This window comes from Heptranchias perlo, chromosome 2, assembly GCF_035084215.1.
Source record: "Heptranchias perlo isolate sHepPer1 chromosome 2, sHepPer1.hap1, whole genome shotgun sequence".
NCBI lineage: Eukaryota > Metazoa > Chordata > Chondrichthyes > Hexanchiformes > Hexanchidae > Heptranchias > Heptranchias perlo.
Genome location: NC_090326.1, coordinates 80,910,298 through 80,926,592, shown reverse-complemented (window position 1 = coordinate 80,926,592; position 16,295 = coordinate 80,910,298). Strand labels below are relative to the sequence as shown.

Sequence of the window (16,295 nt, the reverse complement as noted above, 5' to 3'; positions counted from 1 at the left end):
CTTTTGTGTCTAGAAATCTATCTATCTCCTTCTTAAATATATTCAGTGACTTGGCAACCTTCTGTGTAGAGAATTCCACAGGTTCACCACTCTCTGAGTGAAGAAATTTCTCCTCATCTCAGTCCTAAATGTCCTACACCATATCCTGAGACTGTGACTCCTCGTTCTGGACCCCCCAGCCAGGGGAAACATCCTCCCTGCATCCAGTCTGTTTAGCCTTGTCAGAATTTTATACGTTTCAATGAGATCCCCTCTCATTCTTCTAAACTCGAGTGAATACAGGCCTAGTCGACCCAATCTCTCCTCATATGACAGTCCTGCCATCCCAGGAATCAGTCTGGTGAATCTTCACTGCACTCCCTCTATGGCAAGTATATTCTTTCTTAGGTAAGGAGACCAAAACTGCACACAATATTCCAGGTGTGGTCTCACCAAGGCCCTGTATAACTGCAGTAAGACATCCCTGCTCCTGTACTCAAATCCTCTTGCAATGAAGGCCAACATACCATTTGCCTTCCTAACTGCTTGCTGCAGCTATATGTTTGCTTTCAGTGACTGGTGTACAAGGACACCCAGGTCCCTTTGTACATCAACATTTCCCAATGTATCACCATTTAAATAATACTCTGCCTTTCTGTTTTTCCTTCCAAAGTGGATAATTTCACATTTATCCACATTATACTGCATCTGCCATGTATTTGCCCACTCACTTAACTTTTCTAAATTGCCTTGAAGCCTCTTTGAATCCTCCTCACAACTCACAATCCCACCTAGGTTTGTGTCGTCCGCAAACTTGGAAATATTATGTTTGGTTCCCTCATCCAAATCATTGATATATATTGTGAATAGCTGGGGCCCAAGCACTGATCCCTGCGATACCCACTAGTCACCACCTGCCACCCCGAAAAAGACCCATTTATTCCTACTCTCTGTTTCCTGTCTGTTAACCAATTTTCAATCCATGCCAGTATATTACCACCAATCCCATGTGCTTGAATTGTGCACACTAGCCCCTTATGTGGGACTTTATCAAAGGCCTTCTGAAAATCCAAATAAACCACATCCACTGGTTCTCCCTTATCTATTCTACCAGTTACATCTTCAAAAAACTCCAGTAGGTTTGTCAAACACAATTTCCCATAAATCCATGTTGACTTTGTCTAATCCCATTGATATTTTCTAATTGTCCTGTTATCACATCCTTTATAATAGACTCTAGCATTTTCTCTACTGATGTTAGGCTAACCGGTCTGTAGTTCCCTGTTTTCTCTCCCTCCTTTTTTAAATTGTGGGGTTACATTTGACACCCTCCAATCTGCAGGAACTATTCATTAATCTATAGAATTTTGGAAGATGACAACCAATATATCCACTATTTCCATGGCTACCTCTTTTAGTACTCTGGGATGCAGATTATCAGGCCCTGGCGACTTAGCGGCTTTCAGTCCCATTAATTTCTCCAGCACTTTTTTTAATAATACTAATTTCCTTTAATTCCTTCTTCTCACTAGTCCCTTGGTTCCCTAACATTTCTGGGAAGTTATTTGTGTCCTCTTCCATGAAGACAGAACCAAAGTATTTGTTTAATTGCTCTGCCATTTTCTTGTTCCCCATTATAAATTCTCCCGTTTCTGACCGTAAGGGACCTACATTTGTCTTCGCTAATCTTTCTACATGCTTGTACAAGCTTTTATAGTCCACTTTTATGTTCCTCTCTTACTCTATTTTTCCCCTCTTAATCAATCTCTTGGTCCTTTTTTGCTGAATTCTAAACTGCTCCCAATCCTCAGGCTTTCTACATTTTCTGGCAACTTTATATGACTCCTCTTTGGATCTAATACTATCCTTAATTTCTTTTGTTCGCCATGGTTGGGCCGTTTTTCCTTTTGTATTTTTGCGCCAGAAAGGAATGTATAACTTTGCAATTCATGCATTCGTTCCTTAAATGTTAACCATTGCCTATCCACTGTCATGCCTTTTAATGAAGCTTCCCAATCTATCATAGCCACCTCACTCCTCATACCTTCATAGTTTCCTTTGTTTACATTTCGGATTGGACTACTTCACTTTCCATCTTAATGAAGAATTCTATCATGTTATGTCATGGGCGTCGCTGGCAAGGCCAGCATTTATTCCCCATCCCTAATTGCCCTCGAGAAGGTGGTGGTGAGCCGCCTTCTTGAACCCCTGCAGTCTGCGTGGTGAAGGTTCTCCCACAGTGCTGTTAGGAAGGGAGTTCCAAGATTTTGACCCAGCGACGATGAAGGAACGGCGATATATTTCCAAGTCGGGATGGTGTGTGACTTGGAGGGGAACGTGCAGGTGGTGTTGTTCCCATGTGCTTGCTGCCCTTGTACTTCCAGGTGGTAGAGGTCGTGGGTTTGGGAGGTGCTGTCGAAAAAGCCTTGGCGAGTTGCTGCAGTGCATCCTGTGGATGGTACACACTGCAGCCACGGTGTGTCGGTGGTGAAGGGAGTGAATGTTTAGGGTGGTGGATGGGGTGCCAATCAAGCGGGCTGCTTTGTCCAGGATGGTGTCGAGCTTCTTGAGTGTTGTTGGAGCTGCACTCATCCAGGCAAGTGGAAAGTATTCCATCACACTCCTGACTTGTGCCTTGTAGATGGTGGAAAGGCTTTGGGGAGTCACTCTACCCTGACTGATCGACATCTTGATTTTTTTTGAGCCAATATCCTTTCTCACTATTGCTCTGATTTCATCCTTTACTAACAACGCCACCCCACCTCCTTTTCCTTTTTGCCTGTTCTTCCTAAGTATCGAATACCCTTGGATATTCAGCTCCCAGCCTTGGTCACCCTGCAGCCATGTGTCCGTAATCGCAATTATATCGTATCCGTTTACATCTATTTGTGCTGTTAATTCGTCTACCTTATTACAAATGCTTTGTGCATTCAGATACAGTGCCTTTAGATTTGTCTTTTTAACATTTGAGACATCACAACATTTTTTTGTACTATGGCCCTATTTGTCTTACTACCATTTTTTCTTACCCGGACCCTATTTGTTAGTGCACCCTTTTGTTTGTACGCTCTGTCCCTTCCTGACACAATCTGGTTATCCTTACCCCAATCACTTTCCTGCTCTGCTTCCTTGTCTTTTCTCTTTAGCATTCTAGATTTCCCTCCACCGGGACACCCCCCCCCCCCGCCCCCCCCCGCTTTAGTTTAAAGCCCTATCTACCTCCCGAGTTATTCGATTCGCTAGAACTCTAGTCCCAGCATGGTTCAGGTGTAGTCCGTCCCAATGGAACAGCGCTCTCTTTCCCCAGTAGTGGTGCCAGTGCCCCACGAATTGAAACCCACTTCTCCCACACCAATCTTTGAGCCACGCATTCATCTCCCTAATCCTATTGACCCTATGCCAATTTGCTCATGGCTCAGGTAATAATCCAGACCTTTTAATTATAATTATTACCTTTGTGGTTCTGCTTGTTAATTTAGTCCCCAGCAGCTCAAACTCTCTCAGCAGAACCTTTTTCTTAGTCCTACCTCTGTCGTTGGTACCTACGTGGACTACGACAACTGGATCCTCCCCCTCCCACTCCAAGTTCTTCTCCAGCCCAGAGGAGATGTCCTTAACCCTGGCAACGGGTAGGCAGCATAGCCTTCAAGACTCATGCTCTCGGCTGCAGAGAACAGTGTCTATCCCCCTAACTATACTGTTGCCTACTACATCCACCTTCCTTTTTACTTCCCCCACTTAAACGGCTTCCTGTACCACGGTGCCGTGGTCGGTTTGCTCGTCCTCCCCGCAGTCCCCGTACTTGCCGACAAGGGTTACAAGAACCTCGAATCTATTGGACAAGCACAGGGACTGAGGCTCCTGCAATATTACCTCCTGGATCCCCGTAACTGCCTCACTCGCAGTCACACTTTCCTGTCCCTGACCACATGTCAATTCTAAAGTATTTAACCTAAGGGTTGTGGCTGCCTCCTGGAGCAAAAAGTCTAGGTAGCTTTCTCCCTCCCTGATGTCTCGCAATGTCCACAGCTCGGACTCCAGCTCCTCAACTTGGGAGCCGAAGTTCCTCGAGCCGCAGACACTTACTGCAGATGTAGTCACCCTGGACAAAAATATCCATAAGCTCCCAAATATCGCAGCAGCAACAAATCTCCTGTTCTCCCATTATTTTATTTATTTAATGAATTAGTTTAGTGTTAATCAAATTATTTACCTTGTTTAATTTTAATTTAATTACCGAAGAGTCTGCAAAGGGATTTAGACAGGTTAAGTGAGTAGCCGAGAAAGCGGCAGATGGAGTATAATGTGGAGAAATGTGAGGTTATTCACTTTGGTAGGAAGAATAGAAAAACAGAATATTTTTTAAATGGTGAGAAACTATTAAATGTTGGTGTTCAGTGGGACTTGGGTATCCTCGTACAAGAAACACAAAAAGTTAGTATGCAGGTACAGCAGGCAATTAGGAAAGCAAATGGCATGTTAGCCTTTATTGCAAGGGGGTTGGAGTACAAGAGTAAGAAAGTCTTACTACAGTTGTACAGTGAGACCTCACCTGGAGTACTGCGTACAGTTTTGGTCTCCTTATCTAAGGAAGAATATACTTGCTTTGGAGGTGGTGCAACAAAGGTTCACTCGATTAATTCCTGGTATGAGAGGGTTGTCCTATGAAGAGAGGTTGAAGGGGGCTATACTCTCTGGGGTTTAGAAGAATGAGTGGTGATCTCATTGAAACATATAAGATTATGAGGGGGCTTGACAGGGTAGATGCTGAGAGATTGTTTCCCCTAGAGAATCTAGAACTAGGGGGCATAGTCTCAGGATAAGGGGTCGGCCATTCAAGACCGAGATGAGGAGGAATTTCTTCACGCAGAGGGTTGTGAATCTTTGGAATTCTCTACCCCAGAGGGCTATGAATGCTGAGCCATTGACTATATTCAAGGCTGAGATAGATTTTTGGACTCTAGCAGAATCAAGGGTTATGGGGATTGGGCGGGAAGTAGAGTTGAGGTCGAAGATCAGCCATGATCTGATTGATTTGTGGAGCAGGCTCGAGGGGCCGTATGGCCTACTCGTGCTCCTATTTTTTATGTTCTTATATGATGGAAATGAAAATATAGATGTACTAGAGGAAGATGTAGAAAAATTATTGGAAATGAATGGATTTACAGTGTTCCAACCCAGTATCATTTTACTCCTGAGTTCAAATTACGTCCAAATTATATGAAATATGTTTGGGTAGTCTTATTCCAATTGCAAATGCATACCAGCCCACTACAAAACTGCCTGTAATTCATCTCAAACTGGTACCAATTTGGCAACCTCATTCAGCGAGGCCAACATTAACTTTGATATGTGTAGTTTATTACTGAACTAAAAGTTTGTGTTGTTAAGTGAGAATCAATACTGTTTAATTACTGTGCAACCATTTGGAAGTTAAAGGCCTGCATATATATTTAAATGACTGATTGGAAGGTTCTCATTACTTTGACAGTGAGTAAGCATACTAATGGAATAGAGAGCTAAGGGGGATAAATTGGTTCACCCCCAAAAATCGGCACTGGGATCGCGGGGCACGATTAACTCATGCCCAGTTGTTGAGATGCTGGCAGCACGTAACATTCGTGCTGCCTGGTGATTTCAGTGATTGCTGTGTGCTGCCAGCCCTACCTGCACTGTTGATTGGCTGCACGCACCAGCGGGGGCCCAGATATCGGGAGTAGCTGGGACCACTTAAAGGCAGCCTGCACCTCTTAAAGGGGAGGTGCCCTGTGGCTGCAGGAAGAGGTGGAAGTCAATTGTGAAGTAAATCTGTGCTGCAATATTGTGAAGCACAGTGATGATGGGAACACTGGAATTTTTAATGAGAAACAACTTGGCTGCTCAAAAATTGTGGGACTCTTATATTTGTAAAATATAATATATGGGTGTGAATGGAGATCAGACATTGCACATGTAAAACACAGATGCAGGTCCCGTCTTTATGTTTAAAAACTGTTGATTTATTTTAAAACATTGAATAAAGGTTGCACACAACTACATCCCACAGCCTCCAAATTGCACACTAGACCCCACCAATCTGCCGATCTGAGTATATACTGGGCCTGTGAGAGAACGTGCACCACGGTTCTCTGCTGATGCACTCGCGGTCTTAGTGCAAGAGGTGGACAGAAGGAGGGGCATTCTTTTTCCACAGGAGGGCAAGAGGCCCTCCAGACATATGCTTCTAAGGCAGTGGGAGGCAGTTGGGGACAAGGTCAATGCCAGGAGCGTAGTACCATGAACATAGATGCAGTGCAGGAAGAAGTTCAGTGTTTTGGCACGAGTGGTCAAGGTGCGTGAGTTCAACTGTCAAGTGGCATCTCCTACCAACTGCACCACCAGCCACATCCACTGCTCCATGCACTACACCCCCCATCACCCACCTACCAACAAACTCTTTCAATCAGTACTCAACTCTTCCAATCAGATGCTTCCTCTCACCCTCACACATTACCACTGTTGCAAGCTGCACACCCACAACTCACAGGTCACACACTGGCAGCTATTCAACCATGACAGCCACATCACCCAAACATCTTGCAGGACACTCACCGACACATTTCCCGCTTTCTTGCAGGAGAAGGTGGCGCATAACAGGAGGCAGCAAGTGGCAGTGGCTCAATGGAACATGAACCTGCTGTCCTCTCTCAGGATGCCAGCATTCCTGTCCTACCCCTGCCACTCTGCCAGTGCCCTTGCTGTTGCCTGTAGAGTAGTGAAACTTGATTATAGGAACATAGGAACAGGAGTAGGCCATTTAGCCCCTTGAGCCTGTGCCGCTATTCAATGAGATCATGGCTGATCTGTGTCCTAACTCCATATACCTGCCTTATCCCCATGTCCCTTAATACCTTTAGTTAATTTTAAATCGAGAGTGATAGATTTTTGTTAACAATTGAGCTAGCATCAACTGCTGTTTAGGGAAAAGTTACAAATTTCTACCACCCTTTGAGTGTAGAAGTGTTTCCTAACTTCACTCCTGCAAGTCCTGGCTCTAATTTTTAGGCTATGTTCCCTAGTCCTAGTATTCAAGTATAGGAGACCTCAAAAACAGGTACAAATGCATCAGCAGCTAGAAACAATAATCCAGCAACTAACCTGTAACTCCTGCACGATCCCTTTAAATAGCACTGGTGGTGGGGGTCCTCCATGCCGTTTAAGACCTGTTCAGCTGTGTGAGGTTAAGACAGTGCGTTGGCTGGAGCATGGAGTTCCAATATAGCAGCAGTCCCTTTAAATCAGCATTGCACACTTATCTACATCATAATCTCCATACTTTACATGCTGCTGGCACTCATTAGGTGTGCATGCGCAGCATTTACCAAGATGGCATCCTGAGCATGTCACGCCGGAAGTGTGCGCATGTATCTCGGACCGCCATTTTTGGGACATAGGAGTCTGCGTAGCGCCTACACAATGGGCACTAAGCGGCCCAATTTAGCCCCCTATGTGTCCAGTTAGCCCACAGATGGAGCAAGTGTGATGTAAGAGAATTTTAAAAAGTCTCCAGGGCCGGATTTCATGTGCTATGCCTGACGTTAACGGGCGGTAATGGACTCAAAACGGGGTCAGTAGCCTTACTGCCCCATTAGCCCATTAGCACTGATGACGCTGCCGGCACCATTTTCAAAGGGGACTACTGTTGGGCGCCCAAAGCACCTGCCTGTTTTAGGTGGTAGGCCCCTTTCAATATGCAAATCAGGGATCCAGGACCTCGATTGCCATTTGAGGTCAGACGATGGAGTCAAAGTGATAAGATTGGAATTTATTTTTGAGGTGCCAGAGGAGCAGGGGTTGTTGGGCCGGGGCTGCCCAATATTGGCTAGCCTTAATCCAGCAAGCTGCATCAGGATGCTCATTTGGCACTCAAAATCATGTCCACCTCTTTGCCACGGGTACAGGTGACCAGCTGGCGTGCTCTGCAGTTCAGTTGCCCAAAAGTCAAAATCAATCCCACCTAGTGCTCAAGTGTAAAGATGGACTCAGTATTGCCACACATTACAATATCGAAACAGCCCTGTAGCTTGTGATGTTACAAAGATTCATACTTAAATCATTCTAATGTGGAAATGAAATTATTCAGAAGTTACTATTTGAATGACCTCCATGCAGAGAAGACATACAACCCAATTTGTCAGTTGGTAAGTCCATGCTGCAATTAATTACTATAAACTATTTATTGTTTGATATATCTAAAGACATTTAAAAGTACAGAGGAAGAACAACAAGGAACAGAGAGTGGAACAGCACCGGATGAACCTGAACAACATTCCCTGGTGCGCATGTTATCCAACAAATCAAGTACTAAAAGTACTTCTCAGAATGAAACTGAAGTGGAGGAAAGTAAGACAGAGGTAATACAATCATAATCTCAAATTTTCTCCCAGTCTTACAAGTAAGGCAACTGTAATTATTTTACCAGTCTGGTTGATTGTTACTCACTAACTAATACTCCACTTCATATTATAAGAGATATTTTTTGGTGAGCCAGGTATCTGACATTTGCAGAAAATCATCATGTTTAAGAGACTAAGCTACTGAGAAATCTACACTCCCCTGTGGGGTGTCTGTTTGCCCAATATGACATGTACACTCTCTGCCCAGAAAGCTTAGGTGCAAGTTGGCAGAGACCACCAAGTGTGCACTGCTCCAGTTTAACCAGTGAATACCATGCAGATTACCAAAGCAGGGCACCCTATCCATTCGGGCTTTAGCCTGTAAGATTATCTGGAGTCAAGTGGGAAGAATCCCAGCAGCCTGTGTCAGGTCTATCCATTCTAGGTTCCATTAGTGAGCCAAACCTTCTGGTCAAACAGTGTCCTGGAGTAATGTGGACCTGTCTGATTTAGGCATCGGATTACCAATCTCACGTGGAAGGTCGATATTTACATCACCAGAGGTGCCAATTTAGAGCTACCTTGATGCCACCTCGACTCCAAAGGTACTCCACCTAGCTCACCACCCATTTCTCACCCCCGCCACCCCCCATCCCCAAGAAGGATAGTCACTAGTTGGTGAAGAGTTCTGAAGTAAAAAAACAAAATTTAAATATATGTACATTTTCTAACATGCTTAGTGGGTTGATTAAGTAATTAGTAGAGCTGATCTCCTGATTGAGTGTTCCTGTGAGAAGCAGCACATGCAGTGAGCACTGGTTAGGAAACCGTAGGCTGGAAGGTCCTGATTATCCATCCATAGATGGCCAGATAATCAGACCCTACTGGCCTGTGACTTCCCAACAAGCACTCCATGTGAGCCCAATTTGAGAATCAGCCCTTATAGGTCCACTTTTATTGTATCTTGGGGATAAGAGTCAAAAATGATGGATTTATATGTAGGTGGGCCAAAGACTCCCCTTTGGTATTAGTGAGTCAGGAAAATTGTGGTTTCAGTACAGAGTAGGGGTTTGCTGAAGGAAATAGAAAAGGTTTACTGATGGTAGATTTTTATGTTGCAACTTAGGATAATACATAAGACCATTTAAAGTTAAAATGTTACTTTCTTCACCCAAAAGCCCATCAAACATGATGGAGTGTGTATCTGATTAAGTATTCCACTGATTTGAATGTTCCTCAGAACTTGGAACTGTCTAATTATTGTCTTTTTCATATTAGGAAGGAAAACTCCCAAAAGTCTCATTTCTGAAACTTTTCAAACTGAATAAGTCAGAATGGCCATACATAGCTTTGGGAGTCATAGGTGCGATTATCAATGGAGCAGTTCACCCTGCCTTTTCCATTATATTTGCAAAGATCATTAGTGTAAGTATGCAACACTTTATTATGTATTTATTTTAGTTATGTGTACTAATTAGCCAAAATACTCATTGCATGCAATAACTTGCTGACTTCAATTTTGCATTCATTTTTTAAAAAATTTTGCTTTAATTTATTCATGCTAACACATGCCTGGATTTTCTATGTGCCCTGCTTCAGTTGATCTGGGGCAGATGGTATCAGAACATTATTTAGGAATTGCTCAGCCATATTCCTGCCTCCACCTCCCCCTTCTCCTGCTACCCAGGCTCAGCAGCGGGCAGTTACCACTCCCCACCCCTCCCCCCACCCCACATATGTGGTCAAGTTAAAATCGGCCCCTGTTTATGTCTGTGCCTTTGCTCCATTTTTTCACCTGCTGTTTGCTGATGTTGCTGGTATTGAGATTCAACAGTACTCCCTCCCCTTGCTCAAGTTTTAATGCATGGAGGCTGGAATAGAGTCATACAGCACGGATAGAGGCCCTTCGGCCCATCGTGTCCGCGCCGGCCATCAAGCCCTGTCTACTCTAATCCCATATTCCAGCATTTGGTCCGTAGCCTTGTATGCTATGGCATTTCAAGTGCTCATCCAAATGCTTCTTGAATGTTGTGAGGGTTCCTGCCTCCACAACCCTTTCAGGCAGTGAGTTCCAGACTCCAACCACCCTCTGGATGAAAAAGTTCTTTCTCAAATCCCCTCTAAACCTCCCGCCTTTTACCTTGAATCTATGTCCCCTTGTTATAGAACCCTCAACGAAGGGAAAAAGCTCCTTAGTATCCATCCTATCTGTGCCCCTCATAATTTTGTACACCTCAATCATGTCCCCCCTCAGCCTCCTCTGCTCCAAGGAAAACAAACCCAATCTTCCCAGTCTCTCTTCATAGCTGAAGCACTCCAGCCCTGGTAACATCCTGGTGAATCTCCTCTGCACCCTCTCCAAAGTGATCATATCCTTCCTGTAGTGTGGCGACCAGAACTGCACACAGTACTCCAGCTGTGGCCTAACCAGTGTTTTATACAGCTCCATCATAACCTCCTTGCTCTTGTATTCTATGCCTCGGCTAATAAAGGCAAGTATCCCATATGCCTTCTTTACCACCTTATCTACCTGTTCCGCCGCCTTCAGGGATCTGTGAACTTGCACACCAAGATCCCTCTGACCCTCTGTCTTGCCTAGGGTCCTCCCATTCATTGTGTATTCCCTTGCCTTGTTAGTCCCTCCAAAGTGCATCACCTCGCACTTTTCCGGGTTAAATTCCATTTGCCACTGTTCCGCCCATCTGACCAACCCATCTATATCGTCCTGCAGACTGAGGCAATCCTCCTCGCTATTTACCACCCTACCAATTTTTGTATCATCAGCGAACTTACTGATCATACCTTTTACATTCATATCCAAGAATAATCCTACCTTCTAATAGTGTGTTGCTAGAAAGTAAAAAGGGGAGGCGGCAGCACAAAATCTCACCATTGGTAGCCAGGTGATTAGCAATGCAGCGGAGACTGGGGATGGAGGTGAAGGGGGCAAGCATGGGGGAGGTGCAACAATGGGAAACAGTGACTTGGGCTGGAGGAAAGAGAGCATCGTGCATGAGGAGTGAAGAAGACGGAGACAGATGAGTGGAAATGAGAGGGGGAATGAAGGCAAGCATGTAGGTTGAAATCACGCTGTACAATATTAGTAACAAACATGTTAATACGTTCGTATGAAATTGCTTCATCCACTATTTTAATGGCCTATTTATTTTAATTGGGTTAATGCCTTTGTTAAAATAGGGACAAAGGAATTTCGTACAACAACATCTTGCATTAATATAGAGCCATTGGCGTAACATGTTCATTATTAATATTGCACTGCAATTTCCACCCTATTGCGATGAAAGGAATGGGAGACAGGTACATTGCAATGAGGGAATGATAGCAAACAGATTGTGACCTGTCTCCTTCCAGTCACAGCCTCAACCCCTCAAAATGTTTCCTCCAAGTACAAGGTTGCACTGTTATTTATCTATTAATTAAAGTACAATTTAATCTCTCAACGTTAACTGATTTTGTTTCTTCCTCCAGGTCTTCACTGAAACTGATGAAAATGTGATCAGACAACAAGCCAATCTTTACTCTATCCTGTTCTTTGTTATTGGTGTAATTTCCTTTGTTACATATTTCTTACAAGTAAGTGTCTTACACTGTAGGCAATAGTACTATATTTAATATTGGTCTCAAGGAAATAACATAGTATTTTCAAAGTGACTATAATAAAGACAAAAATAATGATACACATAGTTGTCTGAAAATGTAACATTAGAAACATAAGATGGCTAACTGCCACACAAAATATTGGAAAACTTCTATCGAGCAATTTTCTATTTATTATATTGAACAGACTGCAAAATTAAGATGGATAACATAATCAAATAAGAAGGAAGAGAAACAAAATTAAAAATTAAATAAAACAAAAAACAAACACAACGCAGACAGACTGAAATGTCCTACAGATTTCGAATGCTTAGGGTAGTAAGAGTGGGAAGGGATGAAATAATTAATTCATTCAAAGGTTGGAACTGTCAACATATGAATGATGTGCTGGAAATGTGCAGCATCCTAGCTGCCTGTGAAAAGATTTAGGAGATTCCACATTTAAACTCCTCAAGTCAGTTGTGCTTAGTTTATGTTGCATGTACCTTACAGTGCTGCAAGTCCCAACTACTGCATCCAGAAACACAAAGTATCTTTTCTCTGGCATCTCTGGAGGCAGCAGCACTGGAACAACAATGTAAATGATTGACTTTGATTCTTAGATTTTCCGACCGGCCTTACTTTAACTCTGGCATCGACCCACTTTTTTCAAATTGGTTAATATCGGTGTTAAAATGTCACTGCTCAGAAGATCTGGGCTCAACAATGTTAGGCACTATTTTTTTCAGGCCACCAATGAAGTATGCATTCAACCCACACTTCAACACTGACAATACATTTTGCTGATTACTGGCCTACACAGACCTTCCTCAGGACTATTGGAAAGATTTGGTGGCCAGAAAATGAAGTTGCAAATTATGACTTTGAAACAATTGTGCTTGCTTCCTTGATTTGATTCCTGTCTATTGCTGTGTAAATACTGCAAATTCTGCCAGTGTCAGGAACCCAGGCTATTACATAACCACCTCTTCTTGAAGTAGTTCTGTAACATAAATGCAACATTGGGTGCTCTAGCCAGAAACACTGGTAACATTAGGTTGGGGCTCTGTTCCCTATAAAAATGAATATAACGTGAGGTAAGATTATTTTTGCTTTGTACATCGAGGCTTAATCATAATGCGATAAAGATTCATAGCTCACCCAAATTACCCCTCAATTGTTTTTCTGCAATTATCCCATATATCTACCAATGTATGAGAGATTTTATTTCTAATCTCATCTGAGGTTTAATTTTATATTTTGTGTCCTTTAGTTCCTTTAGCTGTGTTCTTATAGTCCAAGTGCAAAAGTCTATCGTCTTTATCTTTCAGGAAGCTTGGTTCATGTTCACTGTCAATCTTCTTTTCTTCGGTGAAAATAAGTGAAGCTCTTGTTTAATATGTTGCTGGTGGTAACATATATGGTCATTTGAGTGTAGTAGCAAACAGCTGTACGAATTGATGTCTTCAGAAGCAAGATGTGAGAGGAGAAGAATCAAGAGAGGAAACTGGACATAGCACCACACAGTATTAAACACTGACAGATAAATATTTCAATTTTCATTTAGCTATGAAATGACTACCAGGGAAATGGCCACATCTGGTATAAAAATCAAGAAAGAAAATAATGGACAATGGCACGAATACTGTTTGGGTCTGCTGTCCTTTATGGAAAGGACAATCTATATATTTTTTTAAAAACAAATACTGCTGGAAAATGTAAGAATAGTACAGCGTCACCAATATATAGACACCAGTTCCAAATCTAGTGCAGTATCAAAAAATATTGAAGTTAAGGGGACTTGGCAGATCCCAACCACTTTATAGCAGCACAGCTAGTGAATGTTATCATTAGCAGGGAGATGAAAATCCAATGCAGTGTTTGCAAAGTAAAATGAGCATTGACAACACAGATTGCAACACTCGGTCTATCAGCAGTGCAAAGGATTTAAAAGTTTGCTATTGGTCTCTTTGGGGGAAAATTCGATGGGGCCTATTATTGGGTGTAGGTAGCGTGATCCGCTATTAACCCGCGCCCAATGGCCCCTGTGCAGGCAGGACGAGAACTTGGTCCGGCCTCAGTACTCACTGTCAAGCTGCGTTGGAATCCAGGCCTTGCATGTTGATTCAATGCAATTTGCATTTCACACCAGCAGGGGGAGCCCCAATCCCTTAAAGGGAGGATGTCTCTTAAAATCTCTTAAAGGTAAAAATAACAGTCTGCATGGAGTCTGAACAGAGATCAGACATCGCACACGTAAAACACAGATGTGGATCCCATCCCTATGTTTATGCACTGATGAGTTATGTTTAAAATATTGAATAAAGGATGCAGATTACTAAATCCCACATCCTCCAATCTGCATGCCAGACCTCACCAATCTGCCGATCTGAGTTGGTACCAGGCCTGCGAGAGTATGTGCACCAAGGTTCTCTGATGATGCACTAGAGGCCTTGGTACAAGAGGTGGACATATGCCCAAAGGGCAATGGGAGGCAGCGGGGGATGAAGTCAATGCCAGGTGCACAACATCATGAACATGGATGCAGTGCAGGAATAAGTTCAATGCTTTGACACAAGTGGTCAAGGTGAGTGAGGTCAACTGTCAAGTGGCATCTCCTACCAACTGCACTACAGTTCCCCCCCCCCCCCCCCAATCCCCCACATACCAACAAACTCTTTCAATCAGTACTCAACTCTTACAACCAGATGCTTCCTCTCACCCTCACACGTTACCATAGTTGTAAGCCGCCCACCACAACTCACAGGCCACACACTGGCAGCTATTCAACCATATCAAGCACATCACCCAGCCACATGTCCTGCTTTCTTGCAGGAGAAGGTGGCGCAAAGCTAGAGGCATCAAGTGGCAGTGGCATTTAACACCTTGAGCCTGTTTCGCCATTCAATGAGATCATGGCGGACCTGTGACCTAACTCCATATACCCGCCTTAGCCCCATATCCCTTAATACCCTTGGTTCACAGAAATCTATCTCAGGTTTAGAATTCACAATTGAGCTAGTATCAACTGCCGTTTGCAGAAGAGCGTTCCAAACTTCTCCCACTGTTTGCGTGCAGGAGCGTTTCCTAACTTCATCCTGCACGCCCTGGCTCTAAATGTTAGGCTATGTCCCCACATCCTGGTATTCAAGTCTAGGAGACCTCCAGAAACAGTTACAAATGTCTCAGCAGCTAGAAGCAATAATCTAGCCACTAACCTATAAATCCTGCATGGTCCCGTTAAATAGCACTGGTGGTGTTCCTACAGGCGCTCGAAGACACGTTCAGATGGTCGTGGTTAAGACTGTGCGTTGAGTTGAGCGTTAAGTGCCAAAATGGTGTCTATCACTTTAAACCAACGTTGCACACTGATTGTATCCATTTTCTCCTTACTTTACATGCAGCAGGCATTCAGTATTTACGCATGTGCTAATTCCTATACCAAGATGGTGTCCGGTGCATATTTCGCTGGAAATGTGCGTGCACAGCCATGACGCCATCTTGGATGTTCAAGAGGCCGCGTAGCACCGAAACAGTGGGCGCTACACGGCCCAATTTAGTGGCCACTGAATTTTCTGGTAATTGGATAATGATCCAAAAATAATAATATGAAGTTTGCTTTATTGTCTTCAGGGCTTTATGTTTGGAAGAGCCGGGGAAACCCTCACACTGAAACTGAGATATATGGCCTTCAAGGCAATGTTACATCAGGTTAGTAAACATGATGATTGCTTTGCTTGGATCTGGAACCTGACTAGTTTACATACTTGCATGCTTCGTTTGGGCTCCATCATTCAATCTATTTTCTTAGGGTGTTTATTGTGCCAAAACCAAAGCAACAGGTGCGCAACAATCCATAAGTCAGCAATAGCTAGTTCTCAGAATGATTCATTCTGTTTCTCCATTCCATTCATAGTTTCTGCTTCTCTCTCTAGGAGATTGCTTGGTTTGACGACAAGGCAAACAACACTGGAGCCCTAACTACAAGACTGGCTACAGAGGCGTCACAAGTCCAAACAGTGCGTAACACACCTTTTATATATTCCAAACTTCTATGGTTAACATACTGCGACTGCTTCCAAAATCACTGATTAAAAATTGCTGTCCGACAGATTCCTCGATGTGATTATACCAAATAACAATAGTGTTTTCAAGTATCATTTTGTAACCTGAAGGAAGATTTGATATTACTAGAAAGTTCTAGAAAATGATCTTGACCTCCGTGTCCTCGTTCTCTCTTTTCCCCTCTACTTTACCTTCTCTTTATATCCTCTTTCATTTTCTGTTCTCCTGCTTTTCTTATCTTTATTCTTGGGCCTGGATATCAGTCTCTCACCAACTTCC

At 43.3% G+C, this 16,295-nt stretch overlaps 1 protein-coding gene across 3 annotated transcripts in view; it reads left to right on the top strand.

The window, feature by feature from the left end:
- Positions 1 to 16,295, top strand: part of LOC137340861 (ATP-dependent translocase ABCB1-like) — a 101,452-nt gene that overhangs the window by 56,596 nt on the left and 28,561 nt on the right. For all 3 annotated transcript variants that reach the window (XR_010966894.1, XR_010966891.1, XM_068003673.1), the window contains exons 16-20: positions 8,217 to 8,372; positions 9,633 to 9,779; positions 11,844 to 11,948; positions 15,585 to 15,662; positions 15,887 to 15,970. Coding sequence is in view for 1 of the 3 variants with exons in the window: in XM_068003673.1 (XP_067859774.1) it covers positions 8,217 to 8,372; positions 9,633 to 9,779; positions 11,844 to 11,948; positions 15,585 to 15,662; positions 15,887 to 15,970 (570 nt within the window). In the remaining 2 variants the exon portion in view is untranslated. The remainder of the gene's footprint in view (positions 1 to 8,216; positions 8,373 to 9,632; positions 9,780 to 11,843; positions 11,949 to 15,584; positions 15,663 to 15,886; positions 15,971 to 16,295) is intronic.